Raw genomic sequence first — 20043 nt, forward strand, 5'->3', positions numbered from 1 at the left:
CTTGGCCTGCTCCCCAGAGAGCTAGGGGTGCTGGCCAACAGCCCTGACAGCCCAGCCCTCCACCCAAGCTCCGGCAAATGTGACGGGCACAATGAGTGCAAGGGTTGCCGAGGTGGCAAGGCAAAGGAGGGCCATGGCACCTCAAAAAAGCACTGACACCTCTGGCATATGATGCCCACTCTTACCTGGACCGGCTCCATATCGGCTCCATTTAGAACCCCATGGACCCATCCTTGTTGACCCAAGGGAGGAAGACAGGGATGCCAGTCCAGGTTTGCTGGAGGAGTCATAAACTTCTGCGACCTGGAGAAGTTCGCCAACGTCAGATTTGAGGGCAAGTTCATCAAGCCCTCTAATACAAATTGGCGATGGGAATCCACCCGAAACAGGCAACAAGGTTTACCGCTTAGCAGTGGAAGGCCTTTGTTTGCCACCTGCAGCACCAGTGAGCGAACTGGGCTTCAATTTATGGATGCCCAGGAATCAGATGGGGCACCAGGAGGACTGCTCTAAGAGGATCTTTACTCTAGGACCCTTTGTTTATGTGTTGGTAATGCGTCTCTGAGGGAGTGCTGAGGACATCTTCAGCACGGTGCCCCACCAGCAGGCTCTCCGCCTGTTATGGCAGAGATGCTAGCAATTCCAAAGAATTCATCTTTACTGCGTTGGTGGGAACATAGCCCTCGTCTGGGACTGGTGCAGTAATTCACAAACATGTGTACTTTGGGATCACCGGCCTGGCCCGCACCTTCGGCAACTAAGGCCCAGCAGGAGGCTGTGCGGCCCCATCCCGACATTTGTGGTACAATATGCCCTCTTTGTCAGTGATGTGGGCCGATGGTGGCAGATATCCATGGGGTGGCCCTGCCTACGCTACTGGTGGAGACCCTCACCAACAGGCACTGCCTTTATGGCCAGTATTACCACCCATCTGGCCATGGTATATAGCAAATAGATTTATGTGTATATATATATCTGTAGTTGTAGGTATGTTCATATGTTATCACTTGATTTTCAAGTGACACTTACATCTAAGCTGAGATGTAAAGAGGACGCATGAGTATATGCACTGTTAGCATGAGTTCTGTGGTGTCTATCACCACTCACCCTGGAAATGTCTCTCTGAATTTTTTTTTTTTTTAGCAATGTACGGTACCCAATTTGCATAGAATGTCTATGCATATGCACAAAAGATTGTAGATAAGTTTTCTTTGCTTGCATTTGGTTATTTGCAGGAAGCAGCAGTCAATACAATATGCCAACAAATTGAAATGGGCAACTGGAAGCATGCACTGGACACTTGGCAGATATTTACAGGGTCAGAGTTTTGCCTTGATCCCCTGCCCAAGTCACTCTCAAAGCCACAGTCATCTGAGGCGAAGCAGTCTACACCAGACGAGGAAGAGGGAGGCGGGGACGACGGAGCCAGCGGGGATGGTGGAGGGGAAGCCGGGGCAACGGCACCGCGGCCCACCTTCAGGGTGACCTGCACTAGGTCGGGCGATCGGCATCACTTCAACTCCAGGGATGTAGCGCCCTCTGTTGGCAGCCTCATCAATGAGACCTACGGCTGGCCGGTAAAGATGAAGGACTACGACTTGGAGGTGGTGGTGAATATCCTGGAGGACTCGATGCTTGTTGCTCTGAGCATGACGAAGGAATCCATGCACCGCAGAAACATCACACACTTTGGCGTGACCACCCTCAGGTCCACTATTGCATACTGCATGTTGAGGTACAATGGGTTTTTTTTGAGCTTGCTCTTTTTCATTTGATTTCTCCGCCATATCATCTATTATTTTCCTCACTGTTAACCCCTTTTATTTGCTTCCTACCTGAATAATTTATTATACCTTTTCAAACCGTGAGGAAACGTTACTCTAGATATTAAAAGATCATTTCAACATTGGAGTGAATCTTACACACTCTGTCCCATGGATGAGTAAATGGTGGTAATATTTTCTCAGTTTTTTTTTTCTCAAATAGTTTGGGTTTCTATCAATGCAGAATAAATGAAAACACAAATGATTTAGTGTTTGATGTTTGCAGTGGTATAAAACGTGATTTACTAGCCAGTCAAGTATTATTTGATATGGTTAAAAAACAAACAAAAAAACTGTGTCCCAAACTAATTCAGGCAAATTGATAAGAAAGGAATATAATTGCCTGAATTAAAACACTGTTTGCACGTAAGAACATTGAAGAAATCATTCAAGTATCCAACTCAGTAAATGATAATTTTTTTTTTTTTTTATTTTTTTTTTTTTATAGAATGACCCAGCCCCAACCAGGAGAAGTAATCTGTGACCCTATGTGTGGGGTCGGTGCAATACCACTGGAGGTAAGTATGCCTAATAAGTAGTGATATCTGAAAGAGCAATGTTGCAATACTAACTTGCATTATCACATTGATAATTGTTCATTTCTGACAATTTTAATTTTCAAATTCATGACGTCAATGTAGGGCAATTTGTCAATCAGTTGCAATTTTTATTATTTTTTTTTTTACTTTCTTTCTGATGTCCAGTGTTCCTGTTATTGTTCATATTGTCACTGACTTGACATTGACTGACAAGTCTTGAGTTTTAGATCTTCATATTAAGAGAATACATAAAGAACCAAGCATATTGCACTTATACATGCAGCTAAATTAATAAGACTCCATGTCATTTCGTTCAGCTTTTGTCCAACTTGAACGTCACTGTGTATGGTGCTGATATGATACTTGCCCCACATGTTCCAGATATCTTGGGATGTTGAAAATAAATATTTCATTCTTTCTTAAATCACACTTATTTGTAAAAACTCATAGGTGTGTGATATTTCCCACACATACATACACTATACCAAGTATACACACATTTGGAATTATATGAGTGGAATTTGCAGCCGAACTTTCGTTGAATGCCTCATCCTGCTTCCTGCAAATGTTTCAGGGTCTGTTGGCATGGCGATCCTGCTTAGTGATGTCCGGTGATGTCAATGAAGTGGCCGTGGAGAGGACAAAGGGAAATATTGACTCACTGACAGAGAAAAGGAAATCAAAGCAAATCATAAGGTGAGATAATCTGTGTCATATCCCCAAGCATATTCAAATCTAGCACACATTACACCAGGCCTCATCTGTGTGAAGTGACCTATTGTAAAAGTGGAAATTTTCGTGCATTGGCACAAATATGTTTTTTTGTTGCCAGATTTTTTGCTTGTTACACGTTATGATATTGTTTTATATTTTTGATCTCAAGTAGGTATATTGTATGGCAATATTTGCTTATGTTATTTGTATTTTTCTTAATATTTTAAAGTCCTGTAGGCTGAGTAGATTTGCCACCATTATGTGGATTAGTCTTATGTTTTGCGGTGTTACATGCTGCCAAAGCCCTTAACTGTCATGACAGCAATGAGCTCAGTTGTTGTGACCTTCTGTGAAATAAAAAACACACAAAATTCTTCTCACACAGCTGCGTGTGAGATATTACAAGCATAAAGATTTTTGCTTTTGCAGTATTCAGTGACATGAATTCCATCTAGGTGATATACATGGTATATCCCTCTTTTTGAGCACCCTTCTGATGGGTTTCAAACACATCACTTTGTTTTGGCATCATATGGGAGTGATATTTTGTTTCTTGTTTCTTCTGCTGGTACCTTATATTTTCTGTTTTTGTAAGTAATCTGGACAAATGTATCTTCATTGTGTATCTATATGCCCTCTATGTATTCTGTGAAAAAAGGTTTTCTAGGCTTGTATATTTGTTTTTATGAATGACTATCTAAATGATAATTCTCATGATAGCAACAAGACGTCTTTTACGTCAAACCTGACGACACTTTTGTGTGGTGGATACAGCTTCTGTATTTACAATTTTCATAAATTGTTAGCCCAAATTTATTCTGTTAATGGCAATGTGAGCAGGAATAACACCTTTTCAATTTCAAATTTTCAAATGATTGTGCTTTTTAACTATTCAAAGATTTGAAAGTGGTCATTTGCTTCCTCATGTCAACATGTGTGCCTTTGTCCTTGTAGGTGTGTGTACAGTATTTGTGAGTGCATTTACAAACCATAAGTGCAGGTTGTTCTTTACACTTATATGATACCGTTTCCCTTCAGACCTGATCTTGCAAATGACGTCTTCAGATGGGATGTTACAAATCTGCCGCTGAAATCTGCCTCCATCGACATCTTTGTGACTGATTTGGTGAGCAGTCCCAATATTTCCCAAAAGACCTGTGTCCCATTAACCTTAGACCCATCTTGTTTCCTTTCCCCATTCATTACATCACTTGTGTATGTGATTTTAAATTATTCTTAATCTACCATGTCCAGGCACCATCACCAAGAACACCCCCACCCCACCCCACCCCAAATGAAAAAGGAAGAATACACGTGTGTATGTAGTTTCCAATACTGTAAAAGTGGAAATTTTCGCGGTGTTGAAATTTTCGCACATTTCGCACAACCAGAAACAAGCGCGAAAATAAAAGCATGCGAATATTTTTGCATGCTGTATGTTCCAGTGGTTGATGTCTTGATTCCACGGAATTAAAAACACGCGAAACTCTTTTCGTCTGGCCAAGCGCGAAAAATTAGTCGCGCGAAAATATCCACTTTTACAGTAATTATGAACGTTATATTTTGTATTGATTGATGTTTTTGCCTTTGCCCAGTGTCATGCAGGTCACCTATGTCTATCAAAGAAAAAAAAATGCAAGTATTTTGTTCTGTCTGTGATATACACATGTGGTGATATGCAGTATGACCAGTATTTTACCCCCTTTTCCCTCACCCCCTCCTTTGACCAATCTCTTTCTTTTTCTTTTCTTTCTGCATATCACACATATTCTGCAGCCATTTGGCAAGAGGTAAGTTATCTACATAAGTGTCATGGAATTTCACAATGCTAAGCCTTGTTTATAACATAATCGAAACTGCCCTAGATGAAATTTTTTAGTTACCTTACTATACTCCACTAACACTCATGCAAATGTATCAAGATTGGAGAAATGCAAAGCTGAGGTGAAGAACGGTTGTTAAACAGAAAAGGTTAATGTTAGAAAATAAGTATGAAATATGTGCATCTGGAGATTTGTCATAAGGTCAGTAAGTGGAATTTTTTGTTTGAAAGGAATCCTCTTTGTGCTTACTGATAATTTTGTTACACCTTTTTTTTTTTTGTCTTTTGTGAATGCATTCTAGAATTGTCCTACACATGTCCACCTCATCCACACTTCTTGCTCTCTCTTCCCTGCATATACTTATGCTGTTTGCAATACTCTTCTGATATTTTGCCATATGAACCTGTCTTCCAGTCTCTTCATTGGTCATATCACTGACTATGTTTTAATCTGTGTGAGCTACTGTTAACATTGTTGTGCAAACTTGAGTGGAATTCATTTGAATTCATGTAGCATGAGAGAAGTTTGTGGGGAAATGAAAGATAACAAGAAATTAAGATCTTACATCATGCCTCAAACCCCTTTTCCCCCCAGGATGGGTAGCCGAAGGAACAACTGGTCTTTGTATCGCCAGTGTTTGGAAGAGATGGCCAGAGTGTGTCGGCCAAAGACCAGCCGAGCTGTTGTCCTCACGCAGGACAAGAAGTGCATGGCCCAGGTGAGAAAAACTTTTCTGTCGGGTGGGCTTGAGAGTTACACCATGAAAACCAATTTTGAGAAAAAAATGACTCTTAGTCATGAAACAACTGGCTGTTTGCTCTAATTTGCAGATTGCACATATCTTCTCGTACTCTCAGTTGTGTAGACATTAAATCGTGCTACAAACTTACAGAACTTTAATACTGAAGGTCATGTTTCTTCCAAAGTACCAACGTATATATCAGTGTTTGGGACCAGGACATTTCCCCTCTTTAGAAATATACACTGTCAAAGATTTCCGTATCAAAGTCGTTATGATTTTGTTGGAGGGTATATCATGCATATGAATTTGTTTCCCATAAGGTTGACAATATATCACACAGAAGAATAAAACAATTATTGATCCTCCCAACTCTTTGATTTACTGAGAACTTGATACCCGTATGTGATTTGGAATGTGCGCTGAATCTTGAGAAGGCTGTTGCATCCAAGTGTCCACTTTCTTTTCATTTACTTACTTTGTCCAGACGTTGCAGCGCTGTGGTCACCTGTGGCGGAAGAAGAACTTTGTCTTCATCAATCATGGAGGACTTAAGGCATGTGTCTACCTGCTTCAAAGGGCAAAGGAGAAAGAAGGGAAAAGGAAGCACGAAGGGGACGATGAATCTGGTTCCAAAGCGGCAGCAGTGGGCAGCGATGAAGGGGACGCCTTGGAGGATGATGTTGAGGATGACCAAGACCAGGGATTTGAAGGAAAGCACGACAGTGGTCAGGAAAGTGAAAGGACATCAGGACAAAAAGAGGCAACGTGAGCTCCTTGCCAGCAGAAAGAAACAAACAAGCAAACAAGAAAAGAAAGACATCTTGCCCGCTTTGGGTGCAGATGTCTCCAAGCCGACATCTTTAGGCAGCAATGAAAACAGTGTAGGAGTCATGACAGAAGCTTGTAAGGGAGGCAGTCAGTACCATCCTGTTTCTCTGGAGGCTCAGTGTAATCACCTGGCATTAGCAGTGCCCCTCCCGATTTACAGACCAGATGCTCTGTGTCTGACAGCTTGGACGCATGATGTACAGTGATAGTTTAGAAGGCAAGAAAGCTGCTAGGAAGGAAGATCTGGAAGCCGATATAGAATTATTTTTTTTCTTTTTTAAACATATTTTGGAGTGTAGTAAGGGTGTCTATTACACTGAAGTTTCAGTACTGCAAGTAACTCAGTTACACAGCTTGAATCCTGTAAGAGTGCATGGGGGGGGGGGGGGGCTCTTTCGCACAAAAATGTAACTGGTCACTAGGGTTAGAGGCTGCGTTTTTCGCTGGTCTGATCAAAACAAATATGCAATCCTTCCATGCCGATGTCTGCACACGAGTGAATACAATCAAGAATATAGGCCCAACAACATTATGCCATGTGCAGTGTTCATATGGGATATCCAATCACACATGGCCTTTAAATTACATACATGTCAAAACCTGTCTAGGTTTCTTTTCTACTGTCTGTCTACCTTCCTAGGTAATTGTGAACATTATCAACATGAAATGGAACTGGACCATCACAATTGTTTGTTCTCAATGCACTGCTTGTTTGTGCAGCACATGCAATTCTCACTATCGTCAATGACGTAAAAAACTCCTCCGCACGCTAAAGAGCTTTGTCACAGGTGCACTGTGGGATTCCTCGGTCCCTTGTTCGATTCCAGTTGTCTCATGCGAGTCACAGTTCCCATACGATTCAGTGGAGTTCTTTGTCTGCTTTTCCGTTGTTAGTCCTTTTTTTTCTTGGCTATAATTCAGCTTAAAAGAGTTGAAAGTGTGGCTGCCTCAGTTCACGACGACCTCGTTTGCTGAGGAGTTTCGTTCTCTGTTATACGCCCTGTATTATTATTCGCCATACAACTTGTAAGATCCAACAGACGACACTGGAAACATAGATATACGACTAAATCCTGTTTAATCAGACTGGAATCCAACTTGTCATCGATCTTGGAGTGGAGTGGAGTGGAGTGGAGTGGAGATGAGATAATAATCTGAAATAGATGTGATACAGACTCAATTCATACTTGTTTACCCTCATGTAACAAGGTAATAAAACTGTAATACTGAAATCTGCACGTATCAGTCCATATAAATGTTAACTTCATCACGTGTAAACTTACACTGATAATTCAAATTTCACTTTATATTTCCATGAATAATAACCAAAATAAATATCAGACAATTTATCTTATTTGTGTCACAGCTTTCGATCTTTGTTGTCATGAACAGCTTGTGACAACTTCAGAATTTCACTTCACTGTACTTATTGAACATTATAACAACATGTGGATATCTGCTATCAAATGACCATCTGAACGCACCCTGACAAAAAGGTTATATAACTCGGACTCTTCCTACTAATTTACTGAAATATAATATAATCATCCAAATTGTTTTGACTTCCCATTGGGATTTGAATACCCACTAATGCTGGTGTATGTTACAAGATATTCCTGTTTGTGAGATAATGTGTTTATTTATATTAATCAAATAATATCATTATATCACCTGTAAATGCAAAGGTTACACTTTCCATCACATTATGTGTGTCTCTCTCAATTACTAATAACCTGACTACACAGAGTGCATGTAACTATAATTACTCTCTCACATACCACAAAGGATGAGTAACCTCTATATACTATTATGTGTTATTAATATATTACAAACATGAAAATGACTGAGGATATTGAATATCACCTGTTTATCCCAGTGTTATCCCACTATAAATCTGAGATTATAAATGATACTTGTATTAAATCATGTGCATAATAATCACTGACATCTGTACTAATTACTTATAGAAAGTTTGAACACTGCAATTAACACAGCAACAGCACTCACCTAATCTCCACACACTACTCATACATCCATGCACTACCCATTCACAAACAAAGACAAGCACTCATGGGAGCATATACATCCACCTGAATCACAACTCCTTTGTCTACCAATATCTTACAAAGTTTGCATCATCTACCTAACTTTCTTACAACATAGAAAGCACACATGGAGTATACAGTGACTACAAAGTACATGTACTGTATAACAGTAAAGGCATAAAATGTCAGTTCTTACCGAATTCGGGCTTTGAAACACAGAGATCATCAAGTGAATGCTGTATAGAACTTTCTTATACGGTTTCCTCGGCTGCAATGCCTTTCTCTTCAGAAGTGCACAAAAGGGGCAGCTCCTTCTCAATATACCAACCACCTTCACTGAGTTGAAACAAGGGGGTCATTATGGAATGTTTACATTAGCTGGGGACGGAGGGCTTTATCTCCTCCTTGGGGTTTGCCTGGACTGACCATTTCAGACCTGTTTATGATGGTTAGTCTTGGTCTGTAAATTCACACAGAAACAGCAAAGTTGCTAAGACCTCACTACACATAGCTGTAGTGACATGGCTCCTTTAAATGGTATTGCCATTTACCATTTCTTTAACAAATAACATATTCACCTGATCCTAACTTACGATGTAGTATCACACAGAAGTTACGTGTAGGTAAAATTAAACACCATACAACATTCAGGAATGAATGTTTGCACTTTCGCTTTCTCCTGATGCAATTGAAAACACAACACATTCATTCTGTGTAATAACTCAAAGGCTCCTTGATGGGGATTCGAAACTGGTCTTCTTTAGTGACAGTCCAGTTATTTTTCTGCTGGTAATAACAGTACCAACTTGTGGACAGGTCTCTCCAGTTCACTAGGGGGGCGTTGACGCTTTCCCTCATTGTCCAGCAAGCCGTCGGCCATCAGCACCTTGACCTTCCTGATCAAGCCGTCCTTGCTGGGGTAGACCTCGATGACACGCGCGAGGGGCCACCTGCCACGAGCGTTGTCGTTCTCCTTCGCTATCACCACATCTCCAACTGCGAGTTGTCAGCTTGGGCTGACCCACTTCTGACGGCTCTGCAGTTGCTGAAGATACTCTCTCCTCCACCTTAGCCAGAACTGATTGGTCAAATACTGGACCCTTCTCCACCACTTCCGCGCAAACATATCTTCCCGCTGGAGCTGTCCTGGAGGGGGTAGGGCGACCTTCGGCTTTATGGTTAAAAGATGAAGCGGTGTCAGCGGCTCTGGTGTCTCAGGGTCACTTATGCCAGATGTGGTCAGGGGTCTGGAATTGATGATGGCCTCTGCCTCTGTCGTGAATGTACAAAAGGCCTCATCATCTAACTGGCTTCCTGCAGACTTCATCAGCGGCTCTAGGACACGGCGAACTGTCTGGATCTGTTGTTCCCATACACCACCCATGTGAGAAGCATGAGGTACATTCATTACGAATGGTACCCAGTCACATCCATTTTCCAACAGATACTCTCGCACCCTCTCCTGGTCCATCTCTGACAAGGCTTCCCTGAGCTCGTTTCGTGCCCCAACAAAGGTTGTAGCCTGGTCAGATCGCAACACCCTCACAGATCCACGCCTATTCATAAAGCGTCGCAACGCGTTGATGAAGGCGCTGCTGCTGAGGCTATTTGCTGTCTCCAGGTGCACACTCCTGGATGATATGCACGTGAACAGCACCCCATACCTCTTTACTTCACTGCGTCGTTCCTTGATCAGGAATGGTCCAAAGTAATCAACTGCACAGTAGGAGAATGGTGGTGAGGGTTGTACCCTTTCCTCTGGCAGCTCTGCCATCTGCTGGGACAGCTGACCTCGAAGCCTTCTACAGATCACACAAGAGGAAATGCATTGTGACACAGCTGATGTGCCCCCTATCACCCAATATCCCTTCTGGCGCAGCTCATTGTGGGCGATTCCTCTGCCCATGTGCTGGGTTCTCTGGTGACAGTCACGAATCGACAGCGTGCTAATGTGACACTTACGAGGAAGGATGATGGGATGTCTGACATCACTGGACATGTTGGCGCGATCTATCCGACCACCAACTCTGATGATTCCCTCACTGTCCAGGAATGGGTCTAGCCTGAACAAGGCACTGGTTTTCTTGATTGCTGCATTTCTTGTGCGGACTTGGCCTCTGTCCACCACTTCACCAGTGTTCTCTAGACCTCTCAGTACCTGCAGTTCTTCATGGAAGTGCTCATGCTGTACACCCCTCAGGATAACTCTTTCCGCTTCTTGCATCTCAGCCACTGTTACGGGTGGAATTCTCGTTTCCCTTGTTCCAGTGGTCATCTTTTGATTGTGTCTCCCCTTCAACTTCTTTAACTGCAGGCAGTGTGCAATTGGTCGCTTGGCTGAGTGCCAAGTAGAGAAGCACTCAAGGCGACTTGACTCCAAGTGACCCGTTCTCTCTTGCAGCTGTGTTTTCAGGGCAGTTACACGTTTCACTTCGGGGTCATCATCATCGATGGAGCAGGATTCTTCTGCGGTCGGCTGGAACACTCCATCCCTCCACAGAAAATCAGGCCCTCTGAACCAGGTGTCGCTGGAAGTGAGTTGTTGAGCTGTCATGCCTCGGGATGCCTTGTCTGCAGGATTCTGAGTAGTGTCTACGTAGAACCATGAGTCAGGATTGGTATGGTCCCTGATGAGCTGTACCCTGTTGGCCACGTACACATGAAACCACCTGGCTTCATTCTTGATATAGCCAAGTACGACCTGGCTGTCTGTCCAGAAGAACTCCTTCATGTCAGCATACTTCAACTCGGCTCTTAGGAACGAACTTGTCTTGGCAGAGACTGTTGCCGCTGCCAACTCCAGCCTTGGAATTGTAATGGGTCTCAAAGGGGTCACTCTGAACTTGCCTAGCACTAATGTACAGTGCGTCGTCCCATGATCGTCCACAAGACGGATGTATGAGCACTGCCCATATCCTGCTTGACTCGCATTGGAGAAATGATGAAGTTCCACAGCCTTGATCTCCCCGAAATCGCTTGGTTTGAAACACCTGGGTATCCTGAGCTTCTCTAGCTCATGTACATCAGTCAGCCACCTTTCCCAGCACGGTTGAAGGTCATCTGGCATCGGGCCACACGGGTCATAAATTGAGCTGACCACTGAAAGAACGCCACGCCTGGTGAAGGGGCGTTCCTTGAGCTCAAGTTGAAGCCAAGGATGTCATTCGCGATGCACCATACGATTCCAAGGACTCTCTCTACTGTCTGGGTGCCTTTGTCAAGGTTAAGGCTCTCTGTGTTGATGGCTCTGTCCTCTAGTGGGAAGCTCTCCAACACTTCCTGGCTGTTTGAGGCTATCTTGTGAAGACGTAACCCTGCCTTCTCATAAAGTCCCTGGCTGTTTTTCAGGAGCTGGATTGCTGAAGGAACATCTGGCTCAGATCTAAGGCCATCGTCTACATAGAAGTCTGTCCGATGTAGTCGGCTGCTGAGAATCCGAATTCTCCTTCACCATCATCTGCCGCACGCCGCAGTCCAAATGTTGCTACTCCTGGTGAACTTGCTGCACCAAAAAGATGAACCTTCATGTGGTACTCTACAACAGGCTGCTCTGGGTTCCCATCTTCCCACCAGAGAAATCGCAACAGACCTCTGTCTTCAGGAGTGACGTAGAACTGGTGAAACATGCTTTTCACATCTGCAGTCACAGCGATGTAGTCCTTGCGGAACCTGCAAAGTACACCCAGAAGGCTATTCATCATATTTGGTCCCTGCAGCAAATTGTCGTTCAAGGACACACCTTGATATTTTGCTGAGCAGTCGAAAAGCGCACAGATTTTGTTCTTTCTTGGATGATACACACCTGTGTGTGGTATGTAGTTCACTCTGTTCTGGACTCCTAGACGCTCTGTTGGCACTGTCTCTGCATAGTTTTGGATTACGTCATCCATGAATGCTCTGTAGTCGTCGCAGAACTTTCGGTTTTTTCTCAGTCTGGCTGATAACTGATTCCATCTCTTGATTGCAAGGGGCTTGTTGACTGGGAGATTTGGTTCCTGAGCCTTGAGTGGCAATGGCATTTCGTAGTGCCCATCCTCACATCTTCGAACGCCCTTCTCCAGGATCTCCATGAGCTTGGTTTCTTCCACTGAGTAGGGTTCTCCCTTTGAGTCTGTCTCCTTGAAGTCTTGCTCAAGGACCTGGAGGACCTTCTCAGCACTGAACACCTCTTTTACCTTGCGGAAAAGGTGAACCTTTGATGTTTCTCCGTCACTGTCATTCTATTACAGACTCCTTCATTACTGGTTGCTGTCAGACAGACACTCCCAACAACTCCCCAGCCAAGGAGAGATCTCTGCGCATAGGGGTCGTCCTCTTCACCACAGATGATCTCCCTTGGTCTGATGGCTCTGGGACAATTGTTGCCAATTAGTAGAGACACCTCCACTGCAGGATTATACGGCATCAGGTGGTCTGCTATCGGTGCAAGATGAGTCCAACGTCTAAGCGCCTGGCCCTTTGGGATCTGGGAGCACCTTGCAGGGACCTCGTCTCTTGTGAAGCAGTCTGGTAGCTTGATTGTGTGCTCTTTATTGAAGTCCAGCACCTCGAGACCACTGATTTTCTTACTCTTCACTTGTGCACTGTGGTGCATAGTGGTCAGTTGGAGTGTTGTGTCTGGTCCTTCAATGTTGAGCTTTTGCCGCAGTCCCTCAGAAATGAACCCAACGTTCGACTGATCGTCCAAGATGGCGTACTGTAGCACTTCCTTTCCAGGATTACTTCTGTGCCTCACCCAGACCGGAACTATCATACAGTGCTCCCGACCATCCTGGTCTGGCAAGGAACACACAGTTGTGCAATTGGTTGAGCCCTGCGGTTTCACATCCCGATGGAGACAGGCTAGGTGGGTTCCCTCACACACCTTGCATTTCCTTCTCTCTGTGCAATCCTTCACTCGATGGGCATCTGTTTTTGCACATCCCATGCACAATCAATTTTGAAAGAAGAAGGCCTTCTTGGACTTGTATGAAACCTTCTGAAATTCTTGACATTCATCCAAGTGATGTGCCTGTTCGTAGTATGGGCATGAGGAATATTGCCCCTGCTTTGTGTTTGGTCGGCTTGTTGTTCCAGATGTGGAGAATGTTCGCCCAGAGTTGCTGCTTGTGGTTCTACCAGATGCAGGCTTTGCCTGCACATCATGTCTCGGGCTCTCTAGCTCAGGCATGTTGGCCTTCTCAGCTGCCTCTCTCACAAAATTTGCAAACTCTGTGAATGTGGGATAGCAGCATTTTCCACCTTGTGATTTTTTCTTCAGTACTACGTCCCGCTACTTCGAATCCAAATAATGTGGCAACTTAGCCAAGACCTGGGCGTTCTCTTGTGGGCAGTCCAGAATGCCTAGGTTGGGGACCATGACCTTGGCTGCAGTTACCTTGTCCAGAAAATCAGAGAACTCTCTCAAAGCTTTACCATCCCTGGCATTAACTTTAGGCCACTTCTCCAGACGGTTCATGTAGGAACAGCTTACTAGCGTGCTGTCTCCATACCGCTCCTTCAGCACAGATCTGGCCCTCTGGTATGCATCGTCAGTACCAAGGAGGAGGTAATGGTCGACCACATCCTTTGGTTCTCCCCTCACATATTGCCCAAGATAGTTTAACTTCGTAGTGGGATCTACTTGTTTCGAATCAATCAGAGCATCAAATGCATTATTCCACATCGGAAATTGTAGAGGATCTCCGGTAAAAACTGGGACTGCTATTTTTGGCAATTGACCAGATGCAGCCAGCTGAAGACTGATGGCACCTTGTTGCCTGCTTGCATCTGCCATGTGCAACATACATCTTTCCATTGTACTGGAGATTCGATCCAAGGCAGTCGCTGTTTGCTCTGATTCGGGTTGCTTCTCTGCATAAATATGCGCTGTTTCCACTTGAACATGTGAAGGCGGGTTCTGTTGAGATGGCGCTTGATGCTGTTCTGACTGTGCATGATCCAAGGACTTTCTCAGATCATTATCTTTCCCAGATTGCTGCTCTCCTGGCAACTCAGGCTGATCCATCCGAAGCATATCACCCATCTCATCAACCACTTTCTGGACTGCTTCATTTTCTGCAATTTCTCTCTCCAATTGCAATTTCTGCAACATTTCTTCCCCTTTCAGTCTCAGCATTTCTGCCTGCATTTCCTCATTCATTTTCCTCCTTTTTTCTTCCAATTGTTGAAGCTTGACTTGTCTTTCCTTTTCTGCAAAAGCCAACCTGGCTTTTAGGGCCGCTTCCTTCTTTTTGAGCTCAAACTTCTCGCTCAAACTTCTCGCTCTTGATTGAAGTTCTCGAAACCTAGCTGACGCAGCTGATGTCACTCATTGCTGCTTCAGATCTGCTTGAGGATGATGCAGACATTTTGTTGCAATGGATACCAACACAGGTTTGACACGAACCGAGAGAGTGCAGACCTCTGCACTGTATTGAAATTACTGTTCTTGCTTCGTTAGATTACCATTCGATTATTATTGTGGCTGCCTCAGTTCACAACGACCTCGTTTGCTGAGGAGTTTCGTTCTCTGTTATACGCCCTGTATTATTATTCGCCATACAACTTGTAAGATCCAACAGACGACACTGGAAACATAAATATACGACTAAATCCTGTTTAATCAGACTGGAATCCAACTTGTCATTGATCTTGGAGTGGAGTGGAGTGGAGTGGAGTGGAGATAATAATCTGAAATAGATGTGATACAGACTCAATTCATACTTGTTTACCCTCATGTAACAAGGTAATAAAACTGTAATACTGAAATCTGCACGTATCAGTCCATATAAATGTTAACTTCATCACGTGTAAACGTACACTGATAATTCAAATTTCACTTTATATTTCCATGAATAATAACCAAAATAAATATCAGACAATTTATCTTATTTGTGTCACAGCTTTCGATCTTTGTTGTCATAAACAGCTTGTGACAACTTCAGAATTTCACTTCACTGTACTTATTGAACATTATTACAATATGTGGATATATGCTATCAAATGACCATCTGAATGCACCCTAACAAAAAGGTTATATAACTCGGACTCTTCCTACTAATTTACTGAAATATAATATAATCATCCAAATTGTTTTGACTTCCCATTGGGATTTGAATACCCACTAATGCTGGTGTATATTACAAGATATTCCTGTTTGTGAGATAATGTGTTTATTTATATTAATCAAATAATATCGTAATATCACCTGTAAATGCAAAGGTTACACTTTCCATCACATTATGTGTGTCTCTCTCAATTACTAATAACCTGACCACACAGAGTGCATGTAACTATAATTACTCTCTCACATACCACAAAGGATGAGTAACCTTATATACTATTATGTGTTACTAATATATTACAAACATGAAAATGACTGAGGATATTGAATATCACCTGTTTATCCCAGTGTTATCCCACTATAAATCTGAGATTATAAATGATACTTGTATTAAATCATGTGCATAATAATCACTGACATCTGTACTAATTACTTATAGAAAGTTTGAACACTGCAATTAACACAGCAACAGCACTCACCTAATCTCCACACACTACTCATACATCCATGCACTACCCATTCACAAACAAAGACAAGCACTCATGGGAGCATACATCCACCTGAATCACAACTCCTTTGTCTACCAATATCTTACAAAGTTTGTATCATCTACCTAACTTTCTTACAACATAGAAAGCACACATGGAGTATACAGTGACTACAAAGTACATGTACTGTATAACAGTAAAGGCATAAAATGTCAGTTCTTACCGAATTCGGGCTTTGAAACACAGAGATCATCAAGTGAATGCTGTATAGAACTTTCTTATACGGTTTCCTCGGCTGCAATGCCTTTCTCTTCAGAAGTGCACAAAAGGGGCAGCTCCTTCTCAATATACCAACCACCTTCACTGAGTTGAAACAAGGGGGTCATTATGGAATGTTTACATTAGCTGGGGACGGAGGGCTTTATCTCCTCCTTGGGGTTTGCCTGGACTGACCATTTCAGACCTGTTTATGATGGTTAGTCTTGGTCTGTAAATTCACACAGAAACAACAAAGTTGCTAAGACCTCACTACACATAGCTGTAGTGACAGAAAGTGTCTAAGCTTTACTGATTTGCGGTCACTAGAGTCATGGTTCACAACTGCAAGGCTTCAATGTGCTGGTCACATGATGGAAAGCGAAGAAATCTTCAACAAAAAATACCTCTTTATAAAAACAGAGCGTGGTGTAAGTGCATGTGTAGCCAAAACCGGGGCAAGTTTGTCCCATGAGCTATCCCATAATGCATCTAAAACGCTGCTCTGCGCACGGCACCTACGTATTGGCGATACCCTCAATTCCTTGCAAATTTCTAGCCTTGTTGCATGGCTTCCTTGTGGCTGATTGTTATATGACTGACTGTTGTATTGGGTGTTCAAAAACATGGGCGTATGTGTGGGTAGCTAGTCCTTTGTCAGTAGAAAGCTTTGATTTCAGGATGGTACGTAGGCAGACAGGATGGTGGATAGAACATAAAATCAATCTGCGCATTCCCAAAACCGAACATCTCTCTGTCCTGCAGATGTTCTGGTCAGTTCTTGTTGGAAATATCCCATGGTCTGTGAACAGGACAGGACGGATAGCTGCTGTGTGTTTTTAGGTACAGTAGTGCACACTCAGGATACACATAGCTTTCATACTTGGTGCAGTGGAAGCGAGACTCCCAGTCCTCAAAAATCGAGACAGGCAACAAATTAGGACAGAGCAAGACTCACTAGAGAATGGACTTACCATCCTGAATGCCCTCCTGTCCCGAATCATAAGCTCTCTATTGGCGTTGAAAGAAAAAAAATATCTTGAGCACCAAGTTCATTCAAAGGCATAGATGGAACACACAAACTGGAAATGAAAAGGCTGTGACAGCATACTTGCTTGTGTAAACAGCATTTAATTATCTCTGTCTTTGCTTTGCAGCAGTTCTGAAATGATTACAAGTCACACACAAAGTCAAGAGTACATGTATCTCTGCCAATATAAATAACACACAATTTGTACATAAAACTTCTTGCAAAATTAAATATACTGTAACAGACTCGTACACCCACTACTGATTCTCTACTTAATTATGGTTAACACTTGTAACACGAAAAAAAAAAAGTATCAAAAGTGAGTTTTGAACAACTGTACTGCGCTTTAAGCAATTGCAGCAAATATTTTCCACTCAATTTCATCGCTAAATCTGTTCCAGTTAAGGAATACGTTACATCTCGTAGAATTTTGGTGAGATAAAGTGTACAGCCCAAATGGCCGATTATCAGTGTGTAGTTCATGAGTTTTCAATAAAAGAATTATGTATGCAATCAAATTTAGTTTAAACTGTACATAATCATTATATTGTTGGAGTTAAAGCTAACTATTTTCTCATACATAGCTTATATTCATGAAGGTAGTTATTCATTTTCATACCATCTCTTTGGTGTCACAGATATTAGAGGAAACTGCATACATGTACAATGTAGTATTCTCATTTTTGCTCCAAACTCTAATACGTGTGCATAGCAATCATTTCAAGGACTGATAATGACTCGGACGTTCTGCCACAGTCCAGACAAAATATTCAAAACAACATTCAAAGTTCTTACTGTACACAGATAGCACTGCCTCAAACTGATCCCATCATTTTGAAGGTGATCGGTCACATTAAATGCAGATTTTGTAGACTCCTCACATTTCATATATTAACTAAAATGCCCATTGAATACATGAAACAACAACAAACCCAAACCCTAACACAGGAGCTTAAAGGACAAGTTCACCTTCATTAACATAAGGATTGAGAGAATGTAGCAATATTAGTCGAACACATCATTGAAAGTTTGAGGAAAATCGGACAATCCGTTCAAAAGTTATGAATTTTTGAAGTTTTTGTGCAGTCACCGCTGGATGAGAAGACTACTGCAGTGTCTGATGTCACATGTGTACAACGATATAAGGAAAATATAAAGAGAATTTCACAAAATTTCATCTTTTGAAAAAAGTACACATTCCCTCGACTCGTTACTGACATGTGTTATGGGTAATATTATTCCCATTGCCTTTAGAAAGAGGCAAGTCAAGTGCTCTTTAATTATACGAAAAAAGTGAAAATATGTGGAATTTTCTTTACATTTTCTTTATACTGTTGTACTCATATGACATCACGAGCCTTAGTAGTCTCCTCATCCAGCGGTTCCAACACAAAAATGTTAAAAATTCATAACTTTTGCATCGATTGTCCAATTTTCCTCAAACTTTCACTGATGTGTTCTACTAATATTGCTGCATTCTCTCAATCCTTATGTTTATGAAGGTGAACTTGTCCTTTAACATTTCATATTTTTGTGCAAAAATTGATTTTGTAAGAGAGAAATCTCATTTTGTAAAATGTAACAAAAATGATTTGAGTGCATACTCATCACAGTACTAGTAATCATTGAGTTGACTAGAGTAATGAGAACATCCTTCAAAATTGAATAAAAATATTTAAAAAAATTGAGTACTAATATCAATGGGCATTATTTTGTTGCAAAAATTTCATTAGCCAATATCTTACAGCGCGAGGACACACAAACGCTCAAAGTTTACTGTTTGTGCTTTCCAGTTTCTTGGTTTTTGGCAAGACGTAGGTGTCTAGCACCAGCAGACAAACTTCAATAACACACACTACATTACTCTCTATTTGAGCAATTGATTTCACACTTGCCACTGTATCAAAACGGCACGACAACAGATTTCTCAAAATGTCAGATTTTGAACAATACGGGTGAACTCCGTTACGATATAGGATGGCAAACATGTTAGATAAAATCTTGTTGAAATGGACAAAGTAAATCTGGAAAAGGAGTTTTAAAATCTTCTTGTTCTAACAAAATAGTGTAGTATCCATGTTCATTATAATAGGGTTCACCTGGAATGTTGTCATCAGAAAATCTAAATGCAGCCTGCTGCAACCTCATCTCAAAAGGTAATGCAAATATCAAATGCATGCAATGAATGCAATGGGGATATTCAAAGGCAGATTTTCACAAAGACCCCAAAGTACTGTATGCCCTAACAATGGATGAGGCAACCATTCATTTATGCCTCACTCAGAACCAACCTTAGTCCATGCCCAGTCTAAAATCAGATTATTTATTAGATTTATTGGAAGAGGAAACATGAGCAAGAGGACAACTTTTGGAAATCTTGACATGAATGGTTCTCTGTAACATAGAGACACATCTGTTTTTAAACAAAGCAGGTTATATATATATATAGGGTTAAACCTTCAAGTTGTCAAATTCACCCACCACAGTTCCAACTGCAGTGCAAATGGAACAGAGTATACTGGATTCAGAAGGGAAAATGTAATAAAAACAATGGAACAATCTGCATGTATTTCACATTCCATGCAAGCTGCTTTAAGATCGGTTTTAAACAGGTTCCAGCCTGCCTTGCAAGACTCCTACACATCTCGAAAAATGATAACATTTAAAAATTAGGTTTCCATATGCACCTCACAAGCTTTCAAACTAGCTTT

General features: G+C 42.0%; 1 protein-coding gene and 1 pseudogene across 1 annotated transcript in view; one reads left to right on the forward strand and one right to left on the reverse strand.

The window, feature by feature from the left end:
• Positions 1-7809, forward strand: part of LOC140240126 (tRNA (guanine(6)-N(2))-methyltransferase THUMP3-like) — a 33348-nt gene extending 25539 nt beyond the window's left edge. The window contains exons 3-9 of the mRNA XM_072319940.1: positions 1236-1735; positions 2272-2341; positions 2937-3058; positions 4115-4202; positions 4853-4866; positions 5494-5617; positions 6126-7809. Coding sequence (XP_072176041.1) covers positions 1236-1735; positions 2272-2341; positions 2937-3058; positions 4115-4202; positions 4853-4866; positions 5494-5617; positions 6126-6410 — 1203 coding nt within the window. The 3' untranslated portion in view covers positions 6411-7809. The remainder of the gene's footprint in view (positions 1-1235; positions 1736-2271; positions 2342-2936; positions 3059-4114; positions 4203-4852; positions 4867-5493; positions 5618-6125) is intronic.
• Positions 7810-9520: 1711 nt separating this feature from the next.
• Positions 9521-13441, reverse strand: LOC140242786 (uncharacterized; annotated as a pseudogene).
• Between the last annotated feature and the right edge of the window lie 6602 nt (positions 13442-20043).

Source organism: Diadema setosum, chromosome 2 (assembly GCF_964275005.1).
Source record: "Diadema setosum chromosome 2, eeDiaSeto1, whole genome shotgun sequence".
In the NCBI taxonomy this organism is placed as follows: domain Eukaryota; kingdom Metazoa; phylum Echinodermata; class Echinoidea; order Diadematoida; family Diadematidae; genus Diadema; species Diadema setosum.